The sequence below is a fragment of the Ranitomeya variabilis genome, chromosome 1 (genome assembly GCF_051348905.1).
Source record: "Ranitomeya variabilis isolate aRanVar5 chromosome 1, aRanVar5.hap1, whole genome shotgun sequence".
Taxonomy (NCBI): domain Eukaryota; kingdom Metazoa; phylum Chordata; class Amphibia; order Anura; family Dendrobatidae; genus Ranitomeya; species Ranitomeya variabilis.
In genome coordinates, this window is record NC_135232.1 from 674,051,084 (window position 1) to 674,065,846 (window position 14,763).

The 14,763-nt window shown below is 43.1% G+C and overlaps 1 protein-coding gene across 11 annotated transcripts in view; it reads left to right on the forward strand.

Annotated features, from left to right (window-relative positions):
* KTN1 (kinectin 1) overlaps nucleotides 1-14,763 on the forward strand; it is a 158,019-nt gene that overhangs the window by 15,600 nt on the left and 127,656 nt on the right. For 5 of the 11 annotated variants that reach the window (XM_077264547.1, XM_077264599.1, XM_077264609.1 and 2 more), the window contains exons 2-6: nucleotides 6,822-7,373; nucleotides 9,578-9,721; nucleotides 10,733-10,918; nucleotides 11,179-11,309; nucleotides 12,010-12,123. In XM_077264547.1, the coding sequence (XP_077120662.1) occupies nucleotides 6,854-7,373; nucleotides 9,578-9,721; nucleotides 10,733-10,918; nucleotides 11,179-11,309; nucleotides 12,010-12,123 (1,095 nt within the window). In that variant the 5' untranslated portion in view covers nucleotides 6,822-6,853. The remainder of the gene's footprint in view (nucleotides 1-6,821; nucleotides 7,374-9,577; nucleotides 9,722-10,732; nucleotides 10,919-11,178; nucleotides 11,310-12,009; nucleotides 12,124-14,763) is intronic. The other 6 variants (XM_077264576.1, XM_077264584.1, XM_077264637.1 and 3 more) reach the window with 3 other exon arrangements.

Here is a 14,763-nt window from a genome sequence, read left to right on the forward strand (position 1 = left end):
AAAGCAGGGAATGACATTGTGGCTCCCCAGCATTGGAAACATGATAATGTTAGGAATCACTGCACTGAGCCATAGTAGATTTCCTCTAATTAGCCTCACAAAATGTTCAATGAAATCCTGCTGAGTAATGGAGTATAATTATGCCCTGAGGGGCTTGCTACGAAATCTAAAAGCCCTAAAACAAACTGATGGGGCAGGTTGTGGGATTCTGGTGCTCCCTCTGAGCTGAGCATCCAGATCTTTTCCCAGTAAACTTGATGAGAACTTAGTGGATAAAAAATGGCTTGCCCCAGTATGTTAACTTTAGGCTGTGTGCACACGTTGCAGATTTTTAGCGGTTTTTTTTTTTAGTTTTTTCGCTATAAAAGCGCGAAAAAAACGTATACATTATGCATCGCATCATTTAGAATGCATTCCGCAATTTTTGTGCACTTTTGTGTGGAAAAAAACGCATCGCGGTAAAAAACGCAGCATGTTAATTAATTTTGCGGATTTTTTGCGTATTTCCCACTATATTATTGCATTGGGAACCTCTGGAAAAATCCGCCAAAAAGATGCACCAGAAACGCACCAAAACGCGGTAAAAACGCATGCGGATTTCTTGCAGAAAATGTCCTGTTTTGCTCAGGAAATTTTTGCAAGAAATCTGAACGTGTGCACATAGCCTAAAGTCCTACCCTCTTTTTATAGCAATTTTTGGTACTAGGATTGATTTTGGACTGTCAGATTGGCTGCAGCATGTAGAACGTGTAGGTTTATTCAGACTTTCTCTTCCTAATAGAATAGGGGAGAAAAAAGAAGAAATGTGCGTATTTCCCTTTATAGCCGCCCATGTGTGGGATGTCTGGGAATAAACAGATCATGGCTAAGTTTATCCCCTTGTCTAGTCCTCTGTAATTTTCTTGATGTCTGGCTCTTGCATATTGTGCTAATTATGGGAAGAGTGCTCATCGTGCGTTGACCTCGGTAGGCAGAGAGGAAGTCTTATTTTAAAACCCAAAAAACACTTTTTATTGCTTTTATTTTTTTTGTTTTTTTGGGGTGGGGGGGATTTTTAGTATAATTTTCACTTTTTTTCTTAATCCAATAGGTGTCCTTTTAAAGGGAATCTGTCTCCTGTTTTTTTTCCCCAACCTCCTTCTGAGAACAGTATAATGTAGGGCAGTGTTCCCCAACTCCGGTCCTCAAGAGCCACCAACAGGTCATGTTTTCAGGATTTCCTTAGTATTGCACAGGTCATTTAATGCTTACCTGTCCAGCTGATGCAATTATCACCTGTGCAATACTAAGGAAATCCTGAAAACATGACCTGTTGGTGGCTCTGGAGGACCGGAGTTGGGGAACACTGCTGTAAAGTATGAGGGTTGTCCTAATTAAAGATTTCCTTTTACCAAGGAGTCCTATATTTTGGGTTGCTGCACTCTTGTAGGTGTCCTACACAAGGATGCCCATTATTTGTTAACTTTGTGACTCCACCGCTGTCTTGCTCGTAGAGTATGATTGTCTGTCCATGCCTCTCATTGCATAGAAGGGAGGAAGGTGTCCTGAAGTGTGTGGGCACATAAAGCTGCAGCGAGGCCGGTGCTGCTGTGATATCACGGAGACTAGACCGTTTCCTGTGTGTTGGCTCTTACGTTGGGGTTGAGGTCTTTTGAAGCCACGCTGTCTATTTATGTTGAGGCCACTTCCCGAGGAAAGGAAATCTATATTTGACAGAAGCGCGGTTTCTAAGAATGGTGGGACAGCATGTGAAATACTTTCTAACACGGCTTCACACTTCTCCACAAAAGTCATCAGCAGCCTTGCAAGGAGGCGAAGCGTTCCCGGTCATAATTATCCTCCATTACTCAGCACTATTCCATTGAGCATCTTATGTCGGGAGGCTCAGAGGGAAATCATATGCTATAGCACAATGCAGTGATTCCTGAGCTGATCAGGTTTCCAATCCTGGGAAGCCCCGCCGTAATTCCTTCCTTTGGTGTAGGGGCAGGTAAAGCATTCTTTATTCTTTGGTCTGTGCCATAATTTTGGCTCCGAGTTGTATATAGCTCTGTACAGCACATTTTTGATATCTGCGTGCCTTCCCTATCGTAAAAGGTCCTTGTCCTTGGGAACCCAGGATGAGGAAGAGTAATTTCCCGTGTCACTTCCTAGACTTCTAGGTATTAAGTGTTTTATAGTTATAAATAAAGCATTTCTTTTCCATATTTTAGTATATTTATTAAAGGAACACTAATTATAGCAGTGTATAAAGAATCTACTTTGCCTCAGGAAACCATTCTAGCGCCCCCCTCCCCTTCTCTTCCTATTCTTTTGTCTGGCAGTTTGACAACTGGCTGCAGCAGGATCCACCCTTTCTCAAGAGCTGGACCTGCTTCATAGACTGCAGATGCCAGCTGTTTTACATAGCCGGCATCTCCCTGTAACAGCATCCCGAGCTAGCTCCGATCACTGCTGTTAACCATTTACCTGCTGCTCTCAATCACAGACAGTGGGATTTCAATAGTGCGAGAGGCTGGGCTTCGTAGGAGAGCCGTAATTATACTATACTCAAGTACTGCACTATATAGTATAAACGATCAAATGATTGCAGTTTTCAAAAACACAATTTTTTTTTTTTTTTTAAATCTACATGCTTTTCCCTATTATGAAATAAATTAAGAGCTAAAAAAATTCAACAAAACAACCTTATGTGTAATCTTGTCCCCAAAAAAGTATCTAAACCTTACGTTAAATGACAATAATATTGAAAAAAGTTATATTACAAAAAGCGATCAAAAAGTCGTATGTACCACAAAATGGAAAGTATAATAACTATACCTTGATTGTATATGAGTTGGTGACTCTAGGTAAGCACCTGTTCAGACCTAGTTTGTTTGGAAGTGACGGTCAGTTTTTTGAAATTTAAAAACTATACCTCTACACACAAAAAGCAAGCTTAATAGGTGTAAAAATAAGTTGGGAAGGGGGGCCTCAGAAAATGGCAATGCAAACAAATCATTATGTTTTAAATGTATTTACAAAGTTATGTCTTGGGGTTAGGGTTGTGATTAAGGTTATGGTTAGGGTTGGGGTTAGGGGTGTGTTGGGGTTGTGATTAGTATTACGGTTAGGGGTGTGTTGGGGTTAGGGTTGTGATTAGGGTTACGGTTGGGGTTGTGATTAGGATTACGGTTAGGGGTGTGTTGGTGTTAGGGTTGTGGTTAGGGTTGCGGTTAGGAGTGTGTTGGGGTTGTGATTAGGATTACGGTTAGGGGTGTGTTGGGGTTAGGGTTGTGGTTGGGGTTAGGGGTGTGTTGGGGTTAGGGTTGTGAATAGGGTTATGGTTGGGGTTAGGGGTGGGTTGGGGTTAGGGTTGTGATTAAGGTTAGGGTTGGGGTTGTGATTAGGGTTATGGTTAGGGTTGGGGTTATGGGTGTGTTGGGGTTAGGGTTGTGAATGGGGTTAGGGGTGTGTTGGGGTTGTGATTAGGATTAGGATTACGGTTAGGGGTGTGTTGGGGTTAGGGTTGTGATTAGGGTTAGAGGTGTGTTGGGGTTGTGATTAGGATTACGGTTAGGGGTGTGTTGGGGTTGTGATTAGGATTACGGTTAGGGGTGTGTTGGGGTTAGGGTTGTGATTAGGGTTATGGTTAGGGTTATTGTTAGGGTTGGGGTTAGGGGTGTGAATAGGGTTATGGTTAGGGTTGGGATTAAGGTTAGGGGTGTGTTGGGGTTAGGGTTGGAGTTAGAATTGGGGGGATTCCACTGTTTAGGTACATCAGGGGCTCTCCAAACGCGACATGGCGCCTGCCATTGATTCCAGCTAATTTTGCGTTCAAAAAGTCAAACAGTGCTCCCTCCCTTCTGAGCTCTGCTATGCGCCCAAACAGTGGCTTTTCCCCACATATGGGGTATCGGCGTACTCAGGAGAAATTGCACAACAAATTTTGTGCTCCATTTTCTTCTGTTGCCCTTGTGAAAGTTAAAAAAAAAAGATTAAAAAAAAGTAAATTTTTAGTGAAAAATGTAAAATGTTCATTTTTTCTTTCCAGATTGCTTTAGTTCTCGTGAAGTACATGAAAGGTTAATAAACTTCTTGAATGTGGTTTTGAGGGGTGCAGTTTTTAGAATGGTTTCACTTTTGGGTATTTTCCGTTATTGACGTCCCCCCCCCCCAAACTCACTTCAAATGTGAGGTGGTCCCTTAACAAAATGGTTTTGTAAGTTTTGTTGGAAAAACGAGAAATCGCTGGTCAACTTTTTATCCCTTATAACGTCCTAAGAGAAAAATATGGGGGGTGGGTCGGGTTGAGGGGGTGTGGCTGGGGTATGGAGGGGAAGACCACCCCTGGCTGGATGGCGCTTGAGGTCGGCTTCAGTGGAGATTTGGGCAGGACAATGTCTGTGCAGTTGTGACTTTAGCTCAATATCTTCTGCTTTAGGCCATTCTGAAAGCTTGTCCTCACTGGATCTGGCTGGATCGTGCTCACTTTAGCTGCCTGCGATCAAATTAGACTCCCAAGATTACTCGCTGCCAGGACTGTGCGGCGTCCTCCTAGCTTTACAGTCATTTATAGAACTGTATATCTTTAAATTAGAAAAGGAAACTCTTTGCTGCTGGAGTTTGTTGGTCCCTTTATATGGAAATGTCATCAGAAAATTACCTATTGTTTAAATAAGTTTGTGTTACATGTATTTTATTTATTTTTTAATATTTGTCAATATAACCATCTTAAAACAAAATTGGTAATCTTGCAATTTTCACACCTCCTCTGGGGCTATTTCAGATTCATACGTCCTGTCATTTCAGGATGAGTTTTCAGCAGTCTCCTTTATCAGAGGCAGGATGACAATGTTGGGGCACTTGACCAGGATCCACCAATCACAGTAGACTGTCACATTTCCCCCCTCCCTTTGCAATGACATTTTCACACCCTCATCAGATGCCTCAATACAAAAGATAGGGGCGGAGTCTGATCATTGCTGCTAATGTTTGTGAATTTCCTGAAATGAAATAATAGGAAGTTAGTGTCTTTAGGAAGAAAAACCTTCCTAGTATAAAATTTGCAACATTCTTCTTTATAATAAAGATTGATATGGAAATGTATTATCATAAACCTGATTTCAGCTATCCCTTAAGATTTCAGGAACACATTTCAGCTGCAACATTGGTGGAGAAAAATGAAAAGTATTTTACCTAGAGGGCATGTGAAGTGCTGAGATTATAGTGCTCAGCAAATAGTCTGATTGGATCAGATTAATCAAGTGAAGAGCAAAAAGCATTTCACGATGGCTGAGTTGTTGCTCATTGTGCTTCACAAGGGCTCGCTTTATTTAGCTCTGGTTTGCTTGTAGAAGGCAGTGAGAGCCTGGCAGAGCCCGGGCAGGAGGGGCGAGGACACAGTGACTGCAGACGAGCGATGGATCCTCCTAGCACATAGTCAGCCGTGCACGGAGGGGATGTGCAGCTGGGACATCTGTCTTATGCCTTCTGTCACCATCTGTAGTGACAAGTACCTTGGGTGGGACCCTAATGCAGGATTATTGATGGCCCCGTCATCCACTGGACTGAGAGTTAGGTATCCACATATAGATGTGACAGTCTGTGAACGATGCAAGTCAACATTTCTGCTGTCCAGAGGGCGTTTGTGCCAGTCCCACTTGCATAGACTTCTATATTTTGGATGCCTTAGTTTTGGGAGAAAGACCTTTTAAAAGTGCATTTTTCTTCAGATTTCACAATACAAAATGCTTCCATTAATAAATCTGTTAGAACTGATGAGGCTGGCGTACTTCCTATGAGTAGCCATGTCAGAGTAGCTTGAACAATTGAATTTATTAAAATGAGTGTCTTATTTTGTCCAGCCATAGAGAGTACTCATGAGTTAAAGTGTGTTCAATCTGAACAGTCGGGTCCATGGGGTGCAGGGCAGCATAAACTTATCCTTTGTAAGTAGGCTTAGGTATATCGGCCTGCATGCTTTCCCATCTCTGCTTACTCACTAGCTCCTATGTAAAAGTGAAAAGTACTTAGTTTTGTCCTTCAAAAATTTCATGTCCTTCTATGTGATGGTTAAGGATTCCTTCATGTTTTGTTTCCTTTTGCAGCTATTGCTCCAATCTAGAAAATAACGTATTCATTTTGCGGTCTTCTATTGTTCTCTTCAATGTCTGTCGCGGGTTCTTTACTTCCAACGGGGATTTATATATATATATAATAAAAATGTATAACCGACGTATATCAACCCAAAAGAGGCCATATGGGCAGTATGTTGACCGCTCTCTGGTGAAAGGGAGCGTATGGGTGTATTTGGAGCTGACCGGAACCCTGGATCTGTCTAGTGTCAGCCCCCTATGCTTCTCCTGTAGTGCAGAGGCAACCTTTCCAGACAGCACCATGACCATGTCCAAGGCATCAGGAGCCCACTGCCACCGACAAGCAGGAAGCCGCGAGGCAGAGGAGCTGTGCACTCCTGATGAAAGTTTATTCTGTCTAGCTTCAGTGCTCCTCTGATGGTGCAGAGATAAAGCTATCTCTGCTTGCATCATTGGAGAGTGCACAGTTCAGGACAGCGGCTCGACCATGTCTCTTGGTTAAATTGCCAATCATCAAGAGAGCAAGCAGGAAGCTGTAAGTCAGAGGAGCGGTGCGCTCCTGAAGAAAGTTGATAAGGCAGCCCCTTTTAATGATGAAGGAAGGAAAGTGAATACATTTGTTAGATACAGGTCTCACCTAGGGGTCTTGCACCATCTTCCAGAATCAACCATGTTTTAACATCTCAAATTTGTCTTCACAATTATTGCCCTTTTAAATTTCTTTTATTTTTTCTCTTTTTGTAGAAAGAAGACCTACACAACCTTAAGAAAGCACAATGGAGTTTTACGAGCATTTCATTATCCTGGTCCCACTGGTGGTCATTTTGGTCAGCGTCCTCTTCTTCTGCCTCTTCATGAAAGAGACCTCTTACGATGAGGTTCTTGCAAAACAGAAGAAGGACCTGAAACTCCCTCCTGTGAAGATTGAAAAAAAGAAAGTGGAGAAAAAAAAGAACAAGAAGAAAGAAACTCAAAACGGCAACCATCACGAGTCTGATTCCGAAGCTCCTTTACGTGACTTTGACTTGGGAGACGCTCTGTCCAGCGAAGAGGAACATGTTGTTCCGGCTCCTGTACTTCCGGCAGAGAACATTACCAACGTCAGAGAGCGAAAGAAGAAGGACAAGAAGCAGCCAAAGCCAGTGGTAGAGGAGCACGTCAACAAGGAAGTCAATGGGACAAAGAACCCTGTGAAGAAACCCGAACCTGTTCCTGTGACAAAGCAGCCGACTCCACCGCCTGATGCTACTGGATCCAAAAAAAAGCAGGGACAGAAAAAGCAGAAGAATGGTCGCGGTATGTAGGGTGATTGAGATACCGATACCCACCACTTACCAGGTCTCGCACCGAAGACTGTACTTCTTGCTCTGTCTGGATGGGCATGGGACCAGCACAAAACTGTTATAGCCAGTGATCACGTTTCCATCCAGACTGAGCAGGAAGCACACAAACAGGTGGGAACCCAGTTTTTTTCCTCTGATGTCTTCAGAAAATAGACCCCCATACACATTAAGGAGGGCCTGTCAAATTCAGTAACAATGTAATTTTATTGTAATTTCATCTGGTTTTTCTCCTGTTTCACACGTCCTTTATCTTTTTGTTTTTGCACCTCTCCGTTCCTGAGACATAGCACCCTTTTCCCTGTAAATGCATCTAGTTTTGTTAGTCAACTGGGTGTTATCCTCAAGAAGCCGCCAGTAGAAGAGTTGAGGACCACTCCTACTTGTAAAAGACTAGATTTGTATGTAGGGAAAAGGGGGCCATATCTCGGGAACGGAGAGGTGTAGGAACACAAGAAAGACAACATTGGATTCAGGAGAACAGTGGCATTTACACCTGGGTTAAAAAATAAAAAGGCATGTGGCAGATCGTCTTGGTAATTGGCAAGTTTGGCTCATATTTATCTAATGGAATGGCTCCCTGAAAGACAACCTGTCGACAGTCCTGACATATCTGTTATCGTAATTACTTGTATTCTTTTTGAAATCGCAATTCTGAGGCATCTTTTATTAGACTGCCTTCATTTTGCCGTTCTTCTTAGAAATTTACAGATACATAGACAATTTGGCATAGGGGTGTTCTTACAGTCTAGTACTGCCAGCTCTAATTGTAAAGTGTGTGGAGACTTGTCTCCAAACTGAGAGACCCGCTGACGCGCGGTGGATGCCGCGTCACTGCCAGACACGCCAGCACATCTCCTAGGGCTTCCCACTTATATTGGACACACCAACGTGGACATTATACCTTGCTACAAGCATTTAATAATAATAATAATAATCTTTATTTATATAGCGCCAACATATTCCGCAGCGCTTTACAGTTTAACAGTTTCAAACACAACAGTCATAGGTAACAATGTTAACAATACAGTAATAAAGCAGAATAAGACAAAATAAGACGACCCTGCTCGTGAGAGCTTACAATCTACAATAAGGTGGGGAGATACAAAGTACAGGTGTGTATTTACAATGGTGTATTTACAATGATGTATTTACAATGATGGCCATTTACTGTTATTGTGCCGCTGATACTCCATTACGTTCATGAAAACGCTCCTTTGTCCCTGAAGTTATTGTTACTGAAGAAGGCCTTGTATTTGGGCCCAAACGTTTATTTGATGACTACAGTAAATTGCAAAAACTACATATACAGTAAGTTGAGTGCCTTAGTTTATCTCACTATTTGGTTTTGGACCCTACTTTGGCACCACCCCTGGTAGTGCATACGGCTTTTCTTAGCGACGGATCTCCAAACTGGTGACACCCAGCAATTTATTCATACATTTCAAGGAAGAATAAAGGAGGGACGTCACAATATATAGGTGTAAGATGCTCCAGGGCTGTTATTTCTTGGGGGATATTAATATTTATTGAATTCCCTTTTATTCTGGTGTTGGATAAATTAATGGGACCAAGTAATGCATAAGGAGTAGGAAGTGTTAACCAAGTGAATGTAATGTTGCAGCACATACGGCGGTTACAATCTGTACGTTGAGGTTCTCTGTTCTCTAAATGCTTAGTAAGGCTGTTGGCACTTACATTGTATATGGTCCTAAGCACTAAGCCGACGAGAGGAAGTGGTGTCATGCGGCATTATACAGGATAAGAAGTGGCGTCATAGAGAATTATGGTAGGAAGAGGTTACTAGCGCCATAGGAGAGCATGAACCGCATATGGCACGCCTGGTTGTAAAGGGACTGCCAAAAAAGAAGAAAAAAATCTACAGCAATTTGTAATCTTCTTCTTTCATTTCTATCCTTTTAAGCAGAGAAGGATTTTATGTTTCTGCTTGTGATCCAGCTACCAACTACTTTATCTCCCTCGTCTGTTAATTATGGTTTTGTGGAAGAAAGAGAAAATAGAATAATTTTCAATAAAACAATAATGAAATGGTTATCTAGGTTTGGGAGATTTGTTTCTTTCCCTTCATTATTTCTTGTAAAACTTTTTTTTTTTTATTGGTAATCCAGAGTAATAAGATGTTGCTCATGTCTTGCTCAGATGACTCCCCAATCGTACCAGAGCCAAAAACCGAACAAGTGGTTCCTTCTAAGAAGCCAGATTCCATCATTCCACTGGCCGAGGTGAAGCCACAGGAATCTGGGAAGAAGACTGCACCGAAAAAGAAGCAGAAAGTAGAAAATGGTATGTAGTTGTTGGGGAGAGTGAAGGTAGACTGGCACAGGCTCTTTTGTTAGTGGATGAGACAAATTTCTGTAATTGAAAGCGGAGCCTAGTGGGTGGGACCTCCACAAATCATGAGAACAGGGGGACCTTTGAGATCCTTTTTGGAATGAAGCATGCACACTGCCACCTTATTCAAAGTCTATGGAACTGGCAGTTGGCGGTGTACACTGGCTTCGCGCCGACGCTCCACTTAGAGATTTTTAGTGTACCATGGGGAGTAATGAGGATTGTCCAGTGCCACCACTAGCCATTCTTCTCCCCGCAACGCTCTAGATAACTCTTGGGTGTTTTCAGAACTTTAGTGTACCATGGGTAGCAATGAGGATAGTCCAGTGCTACCGCCAACCAGGCTTCTCCCCGCTCTGCTGTAGGTAACTGACGAGTCTTTTGAAAACTTTAGGGTACCATGGGGAATAATGAGGATAGTCCAGTGCCGCCACCAGCCAGCCTTCAGCCCGCACTACTCCAAGTAACTGACAGGTTTTTTCAGAACTTTAGGGTACCATGGGGAGCGATGAGGATAGTAAAGTGCCGCTGCCAGCCATGCTTCTCCCTGCACCGCTCCAGGTAACTGACAGGTCTTTTTTGTATGTGTACGTAAGAAAAGAGGTGCGGTGAGATTCAGGCTGGGGGTGGCAGCGGACCAATCTCATGTACCCTATGGTCTCTGCTTGGGTCTTTAAACTCTGCTTCTCTGAAGAGCTGGAGCTGACATGCAAACTTGCATCCAGTCTCTGATTCTTACTGACAGGCTCCAATTAAATTGAGGACTGTGCACTTCTGTTTTTGTAAGCAATGGTTCTAGCAGTGAGGCCGCCGTCAAGTCAGACCATTGCCACTTATCGTGTGGATTCTTTTTACTGTGTGGGTCCACATAGTACTGGGAGGTCTGCAATTATTTCTGATGGTTAGGTTACCAGGTCTGGTCTTTGTTTTTGCCTTTTTTTATAGCAAAACTCTCTCTTTTAGTTCCACCTCTGGTAGATGAGCCGCTAATCCATCCAACAGTATACATCCCCTTGATGGACAACTCAGACCAAGCTGTAGTGGAGAAGAAGGAAATGGCCAGTTCTGAGAAAGCCGTGATAATGGAGGTAGTACAGAAGAGTGGGGGCAAGAAAGGGAAGAATGCTACCGACAAAGGTGAGCGCAAAGGTAACTATGTGGTTTTCTCTTTTATTACCTAAATATTAACATGGATTGTATATAAGAGCCGTCTGAGCTGTAATACGTGCACGGTGTCTTCCCAGCTCAGATGAATGGCCATCCATGTAATGCATAAAGCCCTCTACAAGACTGATTCCCATTATGGCTCATAGAGGGGGGATCCTGAGCATTGACTCCAGTCCACCATGACTTCTGTATGTTAGCCCTAAACCATTCCTTTTTTTTTTCTTTTTATGCATATTTTTAAGAAAATGCAGAAGTGAAGTTTAAAGATTTTCTGTCAACCATGAAGAACCTGATTGTCTCGGAAGATGAGGCCATGTCCGTAGTAGAGATGCTGAAAGCCAAGTCCACTTCTGTGCAGGAGATGGTGAACAAGGTAAGGATGAAAGTACCCATGAAGTTTTTAACCCCTTCATGACTGGTTGCAATCACATGAACAAAAGGTAAAGGAAACCTGACAGCTGAAACAGGCTGCACGATCCACGAGCTGCATGTATCAGACTGTGGCTGCACAATTTCAGCCACGTATATTTAACTCTGATACGTTCCAGAGAAAAGTTTGCAAGCTGGTTGGGATCGAGCTGCACGGGGAATAATCAGACAGAGGGGGGGGGTGTCTCCAGCTGGAACCCACCTTTGCTATGATTCCTTGAATATTCTCATGATTGGAGGGCAGCCCAGAGGTCGGACCCTGTGAATTATAGCACTGCAGCTGAGCTCGTTTGTGCAAATTGTCCCGGACTCTGAGCAGTAAAGTAAATGCCTGGGATCTACTTTCAGCCCTTAGTCACCAGTGACTACAACACGGTGTTTGCAGATTCTATAACTCTTGCGCTCATTAGTGTGGGTGGGTTTCCCTTCTGTTGGGTTCGCTCCATCTTTGTATGTCGTCTTGTGCCAAAGTCTGTAGGAAGTAGCCGCATTCATCGCCTATTGTTCCGTTTTATTGTTGGCAAGTGTAATGGGAAAAGCTGCAAACACTTTGACTGAAGAGATCATTACAGGCCATACTTAATCACCCTCTTGGTAAATTTGGCAGTAATTTCTGAAATTTTTTTTTATTTGTTTCCCCTTAGGCAAAAAAGGGCGACTCCGCTGCTTTGCTTCAGTTACAGGAAAAGGAAAAGTTGCTTTCTGCTGCAAAAGATGAAGCTGCGTTAGTGAAGGACCAGTGCAGGCAACTCACGCAGGTAACTTGCTGCTCCTCTGGGGTGTAAAGTGTCATTGTCAAGCTTAAAAAATCCAAGTGGAGCTGTGTAATCATTCATTTTGGATACCTAATAGGGCCAGTGCTCAAGGTAACAGAAAAATGGAGCTTGCACCTCTTCACTGATTGCAAAAATAAAGTGCTCATCTTTCCTGGCTTAGTTAAAAAAAAAACCCTGCTGTTAGTTAACGCCACTGCTCAGTCTGTTAGTGTTTTTAGCACCGACATCTCATCGACAGCGCTGCAGCCAATTACTGAGCACAGCGGTTCTGCCAGAGTTGGTTGCATGAGCCGCTGAGCTCACTGATTGGTTGCAGCGCTGTCGACGTGATCTCAGTAGAGCAGACAATAACACACACAGGAAGCAATGGAGGAGACGCTGCACTGGACCAAGGGAGGGTGAGTAAAGGAAAGCTTGCTTTAAAGGGAACCTGTCACCCAAAAAATCGAAGATGAGCTAAACCCACCAGCATCAGGGGCTTATCTACAGCCTCTTTGGCCTCTCTTACCTTTCCCGGCACCTGCGCACTGCAGTACTTTGCTCTGCCCTCAACAGGGCAGACAAAGTACGCCTGCGCCGGAGCCGCAGCGTGAATGCAAGAAGAGGACGTCATCGTAAGAAGATGGGAGGCCCCGGACCGGACCGCGACGCCCATCGGACCAGACCGCCCCCCCCAGGTAAGTATACACCGTGTGCAGAATTATTAGGCGAGTTGTATTTTGATCACATGATACTTTTTTATACATGTTGTCCTACTCCAAGCTGTTCAGGCTTGAGAGCCAACTACCAATTACGGTAAGTAAATCAGGTGATGTGCATCTCTGTAATGAGGAGGGGTGTTGTCTAATGACATCAACACCCTATATAAGGTGTGCTTAATTATTAGGCAACTTCCTTTCCTTTGGCAAAATGGGTCAGAAGAGAGAATTGACGGGCTCTGAAAAGTCCAAAATTGTGAGATGTCTTGCAGAGGGATGTTACTGTCTTGAAATTGCCAAACTTTTGAAGCGTGATCACCGAACAATCAAGCGTTTCATGGCAAATAGCCAACTGGGTCGCAAAAAGCGTGTTGGGCAAAAAAGGCGCAAAATAACTGCCCATGAATTGAGGAAAATCATGCGTGAAGCTGCCAAGATGCCATTTGCCACCAGTTTAACCATATTTCAGAGCTGCAACGTTACTGGAGTATCAAAAAGCACAAGGTGTGCGCTAACTCAGGAACATGGCCGAGGTAAGGAAGGCTGAAAAACGACCACCTTTGAACAAGAAACATAAGATAAAACGTCAAGACTGGGCCAAGAAATATCATAAGACTGACTTTTCAAAGGTTTTATGGAATGATGAAATGAGAGTGACTCTTGATGAGCCAGATGGATGGATCAGTAAAGGGCAGACAGCTCCACTCCGACTCAGACGCCAGCAAGGTGGAGGTGGGGTACTGGTATGGGCTGGTATCATCAAAGATGAACTTGTGGCACCTTTTCGGGTTGAGGATGGAGTGAAGCTCAACTCCCAGACCTACTGCCAGTTTCTGGAAGACAACCTCTTCAAGCAGTGGTACAGGAAGAAGTCGGTATCGTTCAAGAAAAACATGATTTTCATGCAGGACAATGCTCCATCACATGCCTCCAACTACTCCACAGCGTGGCTGGCCAGTAAAGGTCTCAAAGAAGAAAAAATAATGACTTGGCCAGGGTGGATTGATTTAAATCACGCCGATTTAAATCATGATTTAAATCACGATTTAAATCAAAAGATTTTTTTCTATTTAAATCGGATCGATTTAAATCATGATTTTAATCATGATTTAAATCACTGATTTAAATCAAAAGGTTTTTTTTAATATAAATCACGATTAAAATGAGAAGTGAGAGCAGTGCGCATGTGCGCCCATAGTTACACGGACGAAACTAGGGGCAACGATCTAACGCCAGGGTGAGGGGGGACCCCAAAGTAAGTAAAAATCTTTTTTGTTTTACTATATGGCAATAGGTAGGTGTTTAAAAGCAGCATGTCTTAATTGTATAAACTATTAATAGCCTCCACATTTTGTTCATACTGCCCCTTTAATTCCACACTTCTAGCTTGGTTTCACTTTTGGTTTAGTTTCTTTTTCCATTCAGTTGACATGCCCAAACTTGTTGGATAGTCAGCATCCTACAGAAACCTCTGGAAGAGCATGGCATTGTGAATGTTACACATATACAGCCTTTATTCTACTGAGTTAAACAACTCAGCTTTATCTCATGATGGAAGAACCTTTGGATGGTAAAATATTTTCCTCAAAAAGCAGTTTATTGAAAAAAATCCGATTTAAATCAAAAAAATCCGATTTAAATCAAAAAAATCCGATTTTTTTGATTTTTTTAAAAAAACATTGATTTTTATCCACCCTGGACTTGGCCCCCTTGTTCACCTGATCTGAACCCCATAGAGAACCTGTGGTCCCTCATAAAATGTGAGATCTACAGGGAGGGAAAACAGTCCACCTCTCGGAACAGTGTCTGGCAGGCTGTGGTGGCTGCTGCACGCAATGTCGGTTGTAAACAGATCAAGCAACTGACAGAATCTATGGATGGAGGGCTGCTGAGGGTCATCATAAAGAAAGGTGGCTATATTGGT